The sequence below is a fragment of the Salvelinus alpinus genome, chromosome 17, assembly GCF_045679555.1.
Source record: "Salvelinus alpinus chromosome 17, SLU_Salpinus.1, whole genome shotgun sequence".
Classification (NCBI taxonomy): Eukaryota; Metazoa; Chordata; class Actinopteri; order Salmoniformes; family Salmonidae; genus Salvelinus; species Salvelinus alpinus.
This window is the reverse complement of record NC_092102.1, coordinates 18,191,606-18,207,285: the sequence shown is the minus strand read 5'-3', so window position 1 is coordinate 18,207,285 and position 15,680 is coordinate 18,191,606. Positions and strand designations below refer to the sequence as shown.

The following is a 15,680-nucleotide window of genomic DNA, read 5'->3' as shown; positions in this document are numbered from 1 at the left end:
TGATAGCCCTTGCTATGAACGTCACCAGCTTTCTCTTATCTATGCATACCATATCGCCTACCACCTGCCCCGTAATCCTCGGTTAAGATGCTCCTAACCCTCTCTCCCTTGAACCTGTAACTCCCTGGACCTGGACCACCCTCACTGCCTCAGCATGACACCCTTCTCTCCACTCTCACTTGTTGCACCTCCACTGTCTGCTTCATAGCCTCACACCCACGATATGCCACACTATGAACACCCCCACAGCTGCAGCACTTTGGTTGTACACCATCCCCACACTTCCCTTTCGCATGCTCCTCTCCACACCTTACACCTCTCTTTTTCTCTTTACAGGCTGTTGCCACATGCCCAAACCTCTGGCAGTTATAACATCTTAAAGGCTTCGGTACATAAGTCCTTACATAATAACTCATATATCCTATGGTTACTTTATTTGTCAGTACACGTTCCTTGAAGTGTAACAGGACAGACAGGCTATCTACCCTAACTCCACCCCTTGTTGCTTGCAATCTTGAACATCCACTAGAACACCTCCTCTCAAATTGTTGCTTATCTCTTTACTGCTGACACTCACAGGCCCTCCTGTTATCACCCCTTTAATCCACTGCTTCCCTGCTTGATCAGTCCAGCTGCTACACACCACCGTACACTTAACTATTTGCTTCACTCAGAGCTTTTTCCCTCTTTGCCATGTCTTTACAGAACACCAACAAGCTCCCATCTCTTAACACTTTAGCATTGACAACTTCCACAATCAACTCTTTTATCACAGCAGTCAACCTTATCGGACTCATCACCCCAACTTCCCCTTCCTCCCTAAACTTCAGAATCATTTTATGCTGCTCCTCACCTCCATGCTCCCCTCGCGACTTATCTTGCCCTTCCTCTGCACTTTCTACCTCCAGCGTTGGAAAGTATGTTGCTCTCCTCAAACTTCATTTTCTGCCTCCTCTCTGCCTCCATAGACCTCTCGCTCCCCTTCAAATCTCTAATCCCTTTCTCTCCAGCTATTGTTGTCTCACCTACTCCCCCCTTTATTTGTACCACAATGCTCCATACTCGCTTCACTTTCGACCTCCATCACTATCTCCTACCATCTCTGACCTAATCACAGCACATCTGTTCCGAACTGCCGCCACACCAAGTAAAGTTAGCTTGTTTGTTTATAGCCACAGCTTTCAGCCTCTCCCTCACTTCTCTCCAAGCTCAGGCTCAGATCCTTCAAGTCGTAGGAGCTGGTTCAGACGATCGGTCAACTTATTGGCGACTACTTTTTGACACCTGCAAGCATGGCGCTTGCTGGCGACTACTTTTTGACACCTGCAAGCATGGCGCTTGCAACGTCAGGGTTGTGGGTTTGATTCCCACAGGGAATCAGTATGAAAAATGTCTGCACTCACTACTGTATATCTCTCTGGACAAGAGCGTCTGTCAAAAGTAAATGATGAGGCTCAAGTAGGCTGACTAGCAAATTAAAGCCGAGTGTGAGTGAATGTGTGGCATGTGAGAGGGAAGTGGGGGACATGTAGCCCATGCAACCTAGCTAGTAACCCGTAAATAAAAAAAACAAGAAAATCGTGCTGTCTGGTTTGCTTAATATAAGGAACTTGAAATTATTTATACTTTTACTTTCAATACTTAAGTATATTTTAGTGAGTACATTTACTTTTGATACTTAAGTACATTTAAAACCAAATAATTGTAGACTTTTACTCAAGTCTTATTTTACTGGGTGACTTTCACTTTTAAGGCATCTTTATTTTTACTGAAGTATGACAACTGGGTACTTTTTCCACCACTGTGTGTATGTGCACATGTATGCATGTACACATGCGCCAAAAACAAATGCACACCACATGTAGTCCTCGCACATATCATGGCTTGAACATGTGCAGTGTGAGTGTTTCTGTCATATGTAATGTACAAAACATTAAGAACACCTTCCTAATATTGAGTTGCATTGCATTCAACCTGTGAATGGCACACACACAATCCATTCCTCAATTGTGTCAAGGCTTAAAAATCATTGTTTAACCTGTCTTTCCCTTCATCTACACTGATTGAAGTGGATTTATTAACAAGTGACATCAGTAAGGGATCACAGCTTTCACCTGTATTCACCTGGTCAGTCTATGCCATGGAAAGAGCAGTTCTTAATGTTTTGTACAGTCAGTGTATATTTCCACACTTCGAGGTTGGAATATTGTGAAAATTATGATAATGCCCTTATAGTGTAAAAGCTGTTTGAAAAGACAGCCTGAAATTTCGACCTGTTTTGGTGGGATGGAGTTAGTTAATGGACCAATAAGAGAGTTTGAAACCTCTCTGCCAATAACAGCACATTTTCAGTTTCCCCCTCCCCACTCAGACCAATTCCAGACAGTCCTAGGAAAATATTTGCTTGAGAAAGTGCTCTTTGCTAAGAAGCTATTTCTTTTTGAAAATTTTAATTGATCACAATAAGATACTTAACTGTTAGCCAGAAATGATTTTATATTGAGATAAATGGCTATATTGGACCTTTAATGCATGTCTGTGGATGTGACTGTATCTGTACAGGTTTGCTACAAAATAGACTAACTTTCTTTTGAATTGTAGCTGCACATTGTGCAACAAATAGAACATTAACTGTAAGTGAATATACTCAGGTGTGAATAGAGTGGGTACAGATTAAGACACAATAGTACCAGTAAAAATATATATTGGATACTGGCCAATACTGACTATTAACATCTGAAATCAGGTCATAGGGATACAATACTCCTCAGTGTAGTTTATTATCGTGTTGGGTATCGAGTGAAGATTGACGATGTCATAAAATACTAGATGCAAAAGATATGGTACCTGCTATTACCGGTAAAGTTTCCAATCAGTCCTATGAATAAACATTATTGAAAGACACGGTCGATCAACACCAGTGACTCGGTGTATACTTAAATAAGAGTTTTTGATTGCAGTTAAATTATATTTATTACTCACAATACGATTGCCCAGTTACCACACAGATTCCAAGGTTGATGAATGGTAAAAAGTAAAATAGTCCCAAAGAAACTTTTTATTTTGTTGTTGTCTATATGGCGTCTTCCTATTCCTATCAGGCTGTACACCTGTCCTAACTGTTGTTCCTGACGCCATCTTTACTAATATGCCACTCTACAGGCAAACCCACAATAGGCCACTAGGTGTCAAAACAATAAGGGAGTTTCAATTACCATAATGTCTATACAATTTCAATACATTTCGATTAAAATAACAAATCAATCAAATATCTTTAAATACATTTTTGTTCCACATCCAAAATGGCTCTAACACTACTATTTGACTTAATGGAAGAACTTCTATTCTGTATGAAATATTTTTACATGTTTGTATTTGGCTTGTGTTTCATGGGAAACCTATATTTGTTGGGATAATTCCCCATCCATGCTTGCAATGTAACATTAATGTAATGCGGGTGAGCAAAGCAGAAAATAAATAAAATAAAATAGCATTTTCAAATGCTATCATTGTGACTTATTACAGTATATAAACATTTAGCCTAACATTTAGCCTAATCTGATACTCATCATATACATTAAGAGATTATGCCTTTGATGATATCCATGTCAGAAACCTGATTTTGGTGTAACTTCCATGGGAAACATTGGACTTTGTCAATAGGCCTGGTAATAGAGAAATCATCCTCACTTTCTCAGGTCTCTCCTGTGTAAAGGGCTGACCAATACAGATGAAAAGCAAATAAAAAGGCAATTTAATTGTTTATAATTTTTTTATTTAACCAGGCAAGTCAGTTAAGAACAAATTCTTATTTACAATGACGGCCTACTCCGGCCAAAACCGGACGACGCTGGGCCAATTGTGCGCCGCCCTATGGGACTCCCAATCACAGCCAGATGTGATACAGCCTGGATCTAAGGGTAACGATCGTATAATTTCCAGAATGTCCTAGGACTGGAGCACACGATAACTATAAGTGAATTATTAAAGAGGAATATATGGGAAATAAACAACCGCAAATACTGTATGGCTGCAACTGTCTACAGCTTCAAAATAAGTATATAACAACAATAATATGACTGAGAAAAAAATACAACTACTTAAAAAATAACGACTGGCAAAAGAACACAACTAGGTAAAACAATTATATGACTGGCAAAATAATTCAACTCACAAGATTATAAATAGCACATGAATGTTGTTTTAATAAAGAAACACTTGGGAAGGGGGAGAGTCCTTCCTTCCAACACTGGAAATGGTACAGTCAGAAACACGAGCATTATCACCCAATGGACAATAACATTGTGTAGTACACTTCCATTCACTAGAATGTTGTGACACTCTTCTTCAACATTTGCCTTTAATCTAAAAATGAAACAGACAATGTTAACCATTTCAAAAAAGGTTAAATAATATCTTCAATGATGAAAGCGCCCATATTTACTTCATAAATAATCAGTACATCATTCATACCCAGGTATATTTTATGATTAAGACCACACATATAGGGCTTTCAATGTATTCATGATTTGTGATTTGTATGACAGTTTCTCATCTGTGTTTATTCTGTGTTTTGGCCACAACTCCGCAATTAACACACTAACATTCCCAATGAGTAATGGTACCTCATTCAAAGAGTGTAACATACAATAGCTGAGCCTGATCCTCAATTTTGTAATCTAATCTGATAGCCCATTCCAGAGCCATACTGTATATACAGTTAAAGTCAGAAGTTTACATACACCTTAGCCAAATACATTTAAACTCAGTTTTTCACAATTCCTGACATTTAATCCTAGTAAAATTTCCCTGTCTTAGGTCAGTTAGGATCACCACTTTATTTTAAGAATGTGAAATGTCAGAATAATAGTAGAGAGAATGATTTAGTTCAGCTTTTATTTCTTTCATCACATTCCCAGTGGGTAGAACGTTTACATACACTCAATTAGTATTTGGTAGCATTGCCTTTAAATTGTTGTGAGTAGCCTTCCACAAGCTTCCCACAATAAATTGGGTGAATTTTGGCCCATTCCTCCTGACAGAGCTGGTGTAACTGAGTCAGGTTTGTAGGCCTCCTTGCTCGCACACACTTTTCCAGTTCTGCCCACAAATTTTCTATATGATTGAGGTCAGGGCTTTGTGACGGCCACTCCAATACCTTGAATTTGTTGTCCTTAAGCTGTTTTGCCACAACTTTGGAAGTATGCATGGGGTCATTGTCCATTTGGAAGACTCATTTGCGACCAAGCTTAAACTTCCTGACTGATGTCTTGAGATGTTGCTTCAATATATCCACATAATTTTCTTCATGATGCCATCTATTTTGTGAAGTGCAAAGCACCCCCACAACATGATGCTACCACCCCCGTGCTTCACAGTTGGGATGGTGTTCTTCGGCTTGCAAGCTTCCCCCTTTTTCCTCCAAACACAAGAATGGTCATTATGGCCAAAAAGTTCTATTTTTGTTTTATCAGAGGACATTCAAAAAGTACGATCTTTGTCCCCATGTGCAGTTGCAAACCGTAGTCTGGCTTTTTTATGGAGGTTTTGGAGCAGTGGCTTCTTCCTTGCTGAGCGGCCTTTCAGGTTATGTCGATATAGTACTCGTTTTACTGTGGATATAGATAATTTTGTAACCGCTTCCTCCAGCATCTTCACAAGGTTGATTTGCACTTTTCGCACCACAGTACGTTCATCTCTAGGAGACAGAACGCGTCTTCTTCCTGAGCGGTATGACGGCTGCGTGGTCCCATGGAGTTTATACTTGCATACTATTGTTTGTACAGATGAACGTGGTACATTCAGGCGTTTGGAAATTGCTCCCAAGGATGAACCAGACTTGTGGAGGTCTACAATTTTTTTGTCTTGGCTGATTTCCCCATGATGTCAAGCAAAGAGGCACTGAGTTTGAAGGTAGGCCTTGAAATAGTCACAAGTACACCTCCAATTGACTCAAATTATGTGAATTAGCCTATCAGAAGCTTCTAAAGCCATGACATCATTTTCTGGAATTTTCCAAGCTGTTTAAAGGCACAGTCAACTTAATGTATGTAAACTTCTGACCCACTGGAATTGTGATACAGTGAATTATAAGTGAAATAATCTATCTGTAAACAATTGTTGGAAAAATGTATTGTGTCACGCACAAAGTAGATGTCCTAACCGACTTGGCAAAACTATAGTTAGTTAACAAGAAATTTGCGGAGTGGTTGAAAAACTAGTTTTAATGACTCCAACCTAAGTGTATGTAAACTTCCGACTTTAACTGTAGATGTAGAGATACACAAAGTACACATCCATTTAGCTCTAGCACAAACCAGTTGACAACCCCTTCTCAGGCTGATGTTACTGTTGGTTACCACAGTTGTTGCACAGACACTCCACTGAGACTGTATGGACTGAGGGGTCATGGTGGGAACGCCAGTGGGGCAAGACACTCATGGAGGAAAGGTATTAAAACCAAACATGAAGGGAACAGGGGGATGTGGGGAGGCAATACACAATAACCCAAGAAAATTATGCCAAGCTTTTCTGATTGCTCTACAACAGCAGAATCAAGCCTGAAATGAAGATAAAACATTTTAAAAGAAAGAAACAAATATAAATAAAAATGAAGCAACTTTAAGTTAACTGATGGTGCTCATTTTCAGAATATTAATCAACATAATCTTAAAATTACAAAAAGTGAAAAGTTTGTGAACCTCGTGATGTGAATTTTGATGCCATATTTGTCATGAGGTAAACCAGTGTGGGCGAGCATGCTCATTGGAGCTACATAGGTCACAGCTAGCGAGCACCCCACCAGGGAGGTTTCAACTGCTTTCTCCTAAAGTAATCTACTCTGACTGCTGTGTGTCTGTTAGTCTCCCTCCAATATGTCTACCCCAATAAAAATTATTTTGGCATGAATGTGCTTCCATACAGTGTTAGGTACAACAGCTAACAAAATGATGCAGCTGTTAAGAGTTCAATATCAGACTTGTTAGTTCTATAAGACCGTAACTAAGGCTAGTTGCTACTGAACCTGAAACTGACTGAGGAACATCTTGAGGCAGTTCTGCGGTGACCCTCCTGAGGATTTAGATGGCGAGACTCACATTTAGTACACACACATACAGTAACAGTACACAGTTCACACACGCTTTCAGTACACATATACAGTTCATACACAAACATCTTATAGGGGTTTAAAGAGAGGGTGGGGGTTGAGGGGCAACACATACTGAACTTTTAAGTACACATGTAGCCACTCACACACACCCAGACTAAACTGATATTTTACCTGACTGGCAGATAGTTGCCACATGACTGACTGCAGAAGTAAAATGACAAAATGTCTTAGAATTCTCAGAACCACTCATAATAAAAAAACGTCAAAATACAAATCGCCATTCATTCTTTAAAACACCTTGACGTCTTTTGAGATCTACTCAATCAAATAGGACGTTGGAGGAGACACTTAAACGATGAAGATTTCAGCTAATACTAAAATAAACCTCAGATCTCATGCATATCTGGAGAACAACACAACCTCCCCAACCTCAGGAGAGGTGAAAGAAAATAGGCACGTGTAGCATGTGTTTTCCACTGATATTCTTTCAAATGTAGCAATGAAGAAACACATGTACTACATTATTATAAGGAGACAGACAAATAACCACTAGTGGGCTGTATTTCCATGTCTAAATTAATAGCACCAAGTAAAAAAAAGTTTTACAGACACAAAAAAAGGCACCCATGCTAGGTGTGGGAAGGCAAGTGATTTCAGAAACAGATCAGAAACGATTTGGCAGAATAGAAAAGCACCAGTACTGTCTGTTTTTAAATCCTGTCTTCCCTGAGATGTGTCTTGATGCTGCTTTGTGCCGTGACCTCCGTGACCCCTTTCCCAATAGTGTAACAAGTCTGTAAGCATGCTCACCGCTAAATTTCCCCTACAGAAGTGAAGAAAGAAGGCTTTAATGTCTGCAAGTATTAACACAACTAGGCCCTATAAAAAAGCCCTGGACACACAGTATTAGAACCCAAAATCAACTCTAGGACAAAGAGCAGTTATGGTTAGTTCGCATGTTGCCCCCACAAATATATAATATATATTTATATGTATATAAATAAAAATTCAGTGCTGTAAAAACATCTCCAACTCCATAGGATCTGATCCCTTGTAGAAGGCCTATGGCATTTTACTCTTTCTCATAACTAAAAGCTACTGCTGGGAGTATGAAAACTGTACTGGATCTCCTGTGTCCTTCATTGAGAATACAACACTAAGGAAGTGAAGACTTGTTAGTATTTGTTCACTTTTTTTTGGTTCAATGCACAGAGAGCAAAATATAATTTTGTTGTGTAGCTTTGTTTTGGGTAGCAGCAAAGCACCATGTTTTTTTCAAACTGACTGTATGTATGTATGTGGGTAAATCTCTCCGTGAGTCTGATTGTATCTTGTCTCCATAGTCTCTGGGTGTGTGTGTGTGTGTGTGGGTGGGGGCTGCTATAGGTCTATGAGGAGCAACGCCCAACGTTGATGCCATTCTCTGCGGCGGCCTGCAGCTCGATGGGTCTGGCTGGCTGATCTCCCGGCCGGGCGTTCATCAGAGACAGGTTCCTCACACAGCCTGTGAGCCCCGAGGAGAACTTCCCTCCCGTCATCGCAGATATATCTGGGGCTCCCCCTGTAACAGACACATGAGCACACACACAGCCTCAGTGCATGTCCTTAGAGAAGACATAATATCACCTCTTTTAGTCAGTCATTTCCCTATAGATTTTGGACACTGTACTTTTGTACTATTTAGACACTTTGGGAAAGGGTAAAGTTCACATTCCCAACAGGATATTTAAGGTACTGTATTTCTCTACTCTTTGGAGACTTTGAAATATAATACTTGAGATTTTCCCAACAGGAGGGAGACGTACCCAGGTATACGTTGCCTTTGGTGTTCACCATGATGCTTTTGCCTTGTGATTGTCCTCGTTGAATGGTTGCTCCGTCTATCTGAATATATCCCTGTTTACCAGTTCTGATCACACACACAGAAGAAAACTTCCCTTACTCGTATGATCAAAACACTTTGTCACAAAGCACAGAGTCCATTCATTGAGAAAATACACCCCTACCAAAAATCTATTAAAAATAGATCCATCAATGACATTAGAAATACATTTTTAAAGACACTGTGGAACAAGAGGTGAAAAATGAAAGGTAAAAAAAAGACATATTTGCAGGCAAAAATGCTTGATTTTGCTGAAGCAATTCAGATTTTGCATGGCAACATTTGTCATGAAAATGTGCTGACGAGCGAAAACGTTTGTTGACGTCTGGCTTGATTGAACCATATTATGCGGTAAATGTGTGGTGATTGGTTGAAATTGTGAGCCCTCTTTTTCTACTGCGGGGATTGCTCAGATTAATTTGATAATATTGCGATGATTTCACTGTTTTAAGCGGAAATAGTGCGGTGATTGGTGAAATATGCAAGCCCTCGTATAATATTCAGAGAATTGTTGATTTATCCCAAAATATTGCGATGGCGGAATCCCGGAGGTACTGATAATAGGAGGTGTAACAGAACATGAGTAGAAGGTCACGTATGGTACATTACCTCACAGCAGTGACCTTGTGCCATCTGCCATCATTGATGGGCTCTCTGGACTGTATCTGAGACTCTCCACTGCCCAGCTGGTAGCTGTGGACAGACAGGGAACATGCAACAGTAGCATTACTACTACAGTAGGACTACATACAGGAGACTGAGAAGCTATGTGCTTATTTAGGACTGGTGCCAACAACACTTTACCAATCAGTTATATACGAACCGTAAGCATGGCATATTCCTTAGCAAACAACAATAATCAAAAAGAAAAACAGTCATGACAGTGATGCTTTCTTACCTGAAGACTAAGTGTCCATTTTGCAGACCAAGACTTATAAAGTCCTTGCCCTTGCCTTGATCTCCAAGTTCCTGGAAATAAAGTTGTTTAGGTGACACATTAAAGGGAAGTTATGACAGTATAATGATATATTAAAACCATAATGGATTTTTTTTAATTTACTGAGTCCACAGATTCTCTGTTATTAAGACTTGTGGAGTTGCCTGTATTGTATAAGATACATACAAATATATTTTTTATAACCATTCAAACTTTGATCACAATCCTGAATCAAGCTCCTTTTGGTAGTACAGTACAAACTAAGTTACATGCAACATAACAATGTGCATTGAAGCTGCCACAGCCATGGTGCATATTATAGTACATTGTTAAAGATTGATTGAATTGATAACTAAAAGTAGTAGGCTGCTCCAGCCAGAGACAAGAGCCAAGTAGCCTTATCCAGATTGTTGTACATTTCAAAACATGTAGTCCATAGTAGTGTAAGACTGTCAAATTCTCTCACAATCTGTATACATGAAGTACATCACAGGAGGCTGCTGAGTGGGAGGACGGCTCATAATAATGGCTGGAATTAAGTGAATGATCTCAAACACACGGAAACCTTGTGTTTGATTATCATGCCATTTATTCCATTCCAGCCATTACTTTGAGCCCGTCCTCCCCAATTAAGGTGCCACCAACCTCCTGTGAAGTACATATCCTGAAATATACCATATTTACCAGGTGTTTTGGTGAGGTGGATACCTTTTTACTAGCATGCATCTTGCGGAAATGGCTAGCGCCATTAAAGGGCTCCTGGGGAAGATGGGAGTGGGGTCGGGTGAGAGAGGCCAAGCGTCAACCAGGCGACATGCAGTGCAGCCAAACAAAACAGTGCTGTCAAACCATGCCTGGACCTGGAACTGTGACATGGCTCGCTCAGAGCCAACATGCCAAACCGACAGCCAGTCTGTAAGTTGCATCAATCTCAATGAAATGAGTAAGGAGTGAGCAGTGAGAGCCAACATTATTAATAACCAAACCGAAAAGAGCAGTTGAATGTCAGCGAACCTATTTGAGTCTTAGAAAAGCTATATATACACACACATCCAATGCATTATCATTAATGTGAGTGTAAAAGGTTGGTCATTTTGTGAAGGTGGGTTATTGGTAAATATGTGATTCGATAGTAAGGATGATAAGGAGTGCTGCGTAGTGGGGTGGGGTACGGTGGCAAGGTTAGGACATACCACTCCCTGCCACAGGATCAGGCCCTCTTTGGAGGAGGTGTTGACCTTGAGCTCCATCTCGATGGTCTCTGGAGCGTCAGGGCCACTGCAACACACACAGAGCGAGATTTTAAACTACAAAGACCACGTCAATGCCTCACTACAATAGTGACAATTTTAGAGAAGGAAACTGATACAGCGTAAATAAAGTTGCTTCCTTCCCCACTTGGGAAACTCTGTCTCACCTTCTGGGGAAGATAGTCTTGGGAAGAGCAAGGTAACCGTTGTCATAGAATTGAGCTGCATACTCAATGGGGGCATCTATAAAAACAGAGTTGAAAACACAACATAGGTGGCAGCACGCTGAATAGAACCATCCAACTGACTCAGTTAGAAACTACAGTAGTTACACAAGAGTGAAGAAAGACATGGAAAGAGGGGAAAAGACAAAGAGCATCTTCTTATTGTTTGACTTTAGGAACAATATCTGAAATAGCTCTATTTTGACGTATTCCTTACAGTACTGTATTTTAGACCAATGTTGCAGATTGAAGATTCTGTATTGACAGACAAACTGTACAAAACTCCAGTCAGATGACATTCTCCATAGTACATGTCATTCCTTACACACACACGAGTCAAAAGATACAGGCATCTCAGTGCAGACCCAGACGATGGAATACTCCATGTTATCATCTTCAGGCGTTTCAACACACCCCTCAATACTTTCATCCAAATAATTTAAGTGGTTAGTAACTGACAACAAACATCCTTGTTCCAATATGTAGAAAATGCATTTCACAGTCTGTTTCCACCGACAGCAGTAGTGGAGTTGTTTCTGTTGTTTTGGACAGGCAGTTCAGAAGACGGAACAGAGGTTCGTGTTGCAGTGAGTGGTTGGTTATTATGTCATAGACTCGACAGGACGCTTGTTTAGGAGAGGAAAAAAGGGGAATTCTACATTTAAAACCTATAAAGGTATCTCAAACAAGACAAAGAAAAAGTGTCACTGGGCCAAAAGCTGCTGAGACACAACTGCAAGATGACGTAATATCCATCTGCATGCTACAGTACACTTAGCCTTTAACATAGAATTCCCCTCTCCCAACATGTCACAGATAGGACCCCCAGCCACCAGTTGAGTACAGTACAGACACGTGTTGTGTAAGTGACTTGTTTCTCTGATTTGCTGAGTGTGTTAGGCTGGCGGCGGGGGCCCACTGGGGCTCTTGAGGGCCCTCAGGTTGGTCGGTGGGGCCCCTGACGGTTAGTCACGGTTATGTCAGGCAGAACTGAAGGGAGGGATACTGTACCATTCCCCCCGCTACCCTCCAAATTCCACAGGGCCTCGGCGAAGCTGGAGACCTGGCCTGTGTGTGTGGGATATAACCATGAGAGGCCTGGGGTAAGACACATGTGGCTCAGACACCCAACACTTCAGAGCTCGGCTGGATCCTATAGACTAACTGTCTGATGTTATGGTATGGAGGTTCGAGTGTGGAGAATCATCTTCATATGGGACCATTCCTTAGACGAGGGGTCTGGTTGAGGTCTAGCTAATGCAACGTCCTATGGGACAGAGATAGTTACCAGTAGACATAAAGTGCCTTGCAAAAGTATTCATCCCCCTTGGTGTTTCCTATTCTGTTGCATTACAACCTGTAATTTAAATAGATTTTTATTTGGATTTCATGTAATGGACATACGCAAAACACTCCAAATTGGTGAAGTGAAAAAAATAACTTGTTTCCAAAATGTCTGAAGAATAAAAAACGGAAAAGAGGTGTGCATTCACCCCTTTTGCTATGAAGCCCCTAAATAAGATCTGGTGCAACCAATTACCTTCAGAAGTCACGTAATTAGTTAAATAAAGTCCACCTATGTGCAGTGTAATTGTCACATGATCTCAGTACACACACACACACACACACACACACACACCTGTTCTGAAAGGCCCCAGAGCCTGCAACACCACTAAGCAAGGGGCACCACCAAGAAAGCGGCACCATGAAGACCAAGGAGCTCTCCAAATAGGTCAGGAACAAAGTTGGAGTACAGAGCAGGGTTAGGTTATATAAAAAAAAAAAATCTGAAACTTTGAACATCCCACTGAGCACCATTAAATCCATTATTTAAAAAATTGAAAGAATATGGCACCACAACAAAACTGCCAAGAGAGGGCCGCCCACCAAAACACAGACCAGGCAAGGAGGGCATTAATCAGAGAGGCAACAAAGAGACCAAAGATAACCCTGAAGGAGCTGCAAAGCTCCACAGCGGAGATTGGAGTATCTGTCCACTTTAAGCCGTACACTCCACAGAGCTGGGCTTTACGGAAGAGTGGCCAGAAAAAAAACATTGCTTAAAGAAAAAAATCATCAAACACATTTAGTGTTCACCAAAAGGCATGTGGGAGAATCCCCAAACGTATTCTGGTCAGATGAGACAAAAATGTAGCTTTTTGGCCATCAAGGAAAATGATATGTCTGGCGCAAACCCAACACCTCTCATCACCTTGAGAACACCATCCCCACAGTGAAGCATGGTGGTGGCAGCATCATGCTGTGGGGATGTTTTTCCATCGGCAGGGACTGGGAAACTGGTCAGAATTGAAGGAATGATGGATGGCGCTAAATACAGGGAAATTCTTGAGGGAAACCTGTTTCAGTCTTCCAGAGATTTGAGACTGGGACGGAGGTTCACCTTCCAGCAGGACAATGACCCTAAGTATACTGCTAATGCAACACTCGAGTGGTTTAAGGGGAAACATTTAAATGCCTTGGAATGGCCTAGTCAAAGCCCAGACCTCAATCCAATTGAGAATCTGTGGTATGACTTAAAGATTGCTGTACACCAGCAAAAGCCATTAAACTTGAAGGAGCTGGAGTAGTTTTGCCTTGAAGAATGGGAAAAAATCCCAGTGGCTAGATCTGGGGGGGGGGGGGTTGAATAGTTATGCATGCTCAAGTTATCCGTTTTGCATCATTTTGCATCTTCAAAGTGGTAGGCATGTTGTGTAAATCAAATAATACAAATCCCCCCCCAAAAAATCTATTTTAATTCCAGGTTGTAAGGCAACAAAATGCCAAGGGTGGTGAATACTTTCGCAAGCCACTGTAACAATCTCGCTCAACATGATAAGGGTGTATTCTAAAGCTAACATGTGGTGCTGTGAAGAGATTTGATGGTATCTCCAGACATTTCTTTATCTCCTAGCTAATAAAGACACAGCACTGCAAACAAAATCGTCATTCACAATTATACCATTCATCAGCTTTTATGGTAAAAGGGCAATTCTTGGAATTAATTGGTAGAAAACTAAAATACAATATATTAAAGTGTTTTAATAAGGTTGATAATAATTCATTATCCAGATACTTTATCCAGAATTATTCCATTTGTTCTGCTGGTCTCACTCATTCTCTATGATAACAAAGTTACATCTCAAAGGACTAAAAGATCATATAATAGATGTCATTTAGCAGACGCTTTTATCCAAAGCGACTTACAGTCATGCGTACATTTTTTATGTATGGGTGGTCCTGGGAATTGAACCCACTATGCTGACGTTGCCACTGCCAGCGCCATAATCTACCAACTGAGCTTCAAAGACCAAGACCCCTACAGAGGACCAAGATATAGTGGAATGGTTGTGTTGTGTCCAGTGTATAGGAAAATAAGAGAGCAGTACTTACTCTGTCCACAGATGGGGCCATTGAAGCCTAAGGGACACACACAGTGGCCATTCACACAGCTGCCTCCATTCTGGCACTGGTCACTGCTCTGGCAGGTATCCCTCACCACCTCACAGCGCTCACCTGGAGAGGACACAGGGTCAGGGGTTAGAAGGGTCAAAGTGGCATCAGGAGGACAGATACACCTTATTTGCTAAATAGTTAACCAATAGCTTCCCGGACTGACCCATCTTTGCACAAACTCATCACATACGCTGCTGCTACTCTTTATTATCTATCCTGTTGCCTAGTCACTTTATCCCTACCTATATGTACAGTACCAGTCAAAAGTTTGGACACCTACTCATTACAGGGTTTCTTTATTTTTACTATTTTCTACATTGTAGAAGAGTGAAGATATCAAAACTAAACTCAGCAAAAAAAGAAACGTCCCCTTTTCAGGACCCCGTCTTTCAAAGATAATTCGTAAAAATCCAAATAACTTCACAGATCTTCATTGTAAAGGGTTTAAACACTGTTTCCCATGCTTTTTCAATGAACCATAAACAATTAATGAACATGCACCTGTGGAACGGCTGTTAAGACACTAACAGCTTACAGACGATAGGCAATTAAGGTCACAGTTATGAAAACTTAGGACACTAAAGAGGCCGTTCTACTGACTCTGAAAAACACCAAAAGAAAGGGTCCCTGCTCATCTGCGTGAACGTGCCTTAGGCATGCTGCAAGGAGGCATGAGAACTGCAGATGTAGCCAGGGCAATAAATTGCAATGTCCGTACTGTGAGACGCCTAAGACAGCGCTACAGGGAGACAGAACGGACAGCTGATCATCCTCGCAGTGGCAGACCACGTGTAACATCACCTGCACAGGATCGGTACAT

At 41.0% G+C, this 15,680-nt stretch overlaps 1 protein-coding gene across 13 annotated transcripts in view; it reads right to left on the bottom strand.

The window, feature by feature from the left end:
- Positions 1-3,753: 3,753 nt before the first annotated feature.
- LOC139542363 (basement membrane-specific heparan sulfate proteoglycan core protein-like) overlaps positions 3,754-15,680 on the bottom strand; it is a 161,402-nt gene continuing 149,475 nt past the window's right edge. For 8 of the 13 annotated variants that reach the window (XM_071347685.1, XM_071347688.1, XM_071347693.1 and 5 more), the window contains 9 exons: positions 14,798-14,920; positions 12,416-12,472; positions 11,348-11,423; positions 11,124-11,208; positions 10,615-10,689; positions 9,892-9,962; positions 9,603-9,686; positions 8,917-9,020; positions 3,754-8,672 (listed from right to left, as the gene is read on the bottom strand). In XM_071347685.1, coding sequence (XP_071203786.1) covers positions 8,500-8,672; positions 8,917-9,020; positions 9,603-9,686; positions 9,892-9,962; positions 10,615-10,689; positions 11,124-11,208; positions 11,348-11,423; positions 12,416-12,472; positions 14,798-14,920 — 848 coding nt within the window. In that variant the 3' untranslated portion in view covers positions 3,754-8,499. The remainder of the gene's footprint in view (positions 8,673-8,916; positions 9,021-9,602; positions 9,687-9,891; positions 9,963-10,614; positions 10,690-11,123; positions 11,209-11,347; positions 11,424-12,415; positions 12,473-14,797; positions 14,921-15,680) is intronic. The other 5 variants (XM_071347692.1, XM_071347696.1, XM_071347697.1 and 2 more) reach the window with 3 other exon arrangements.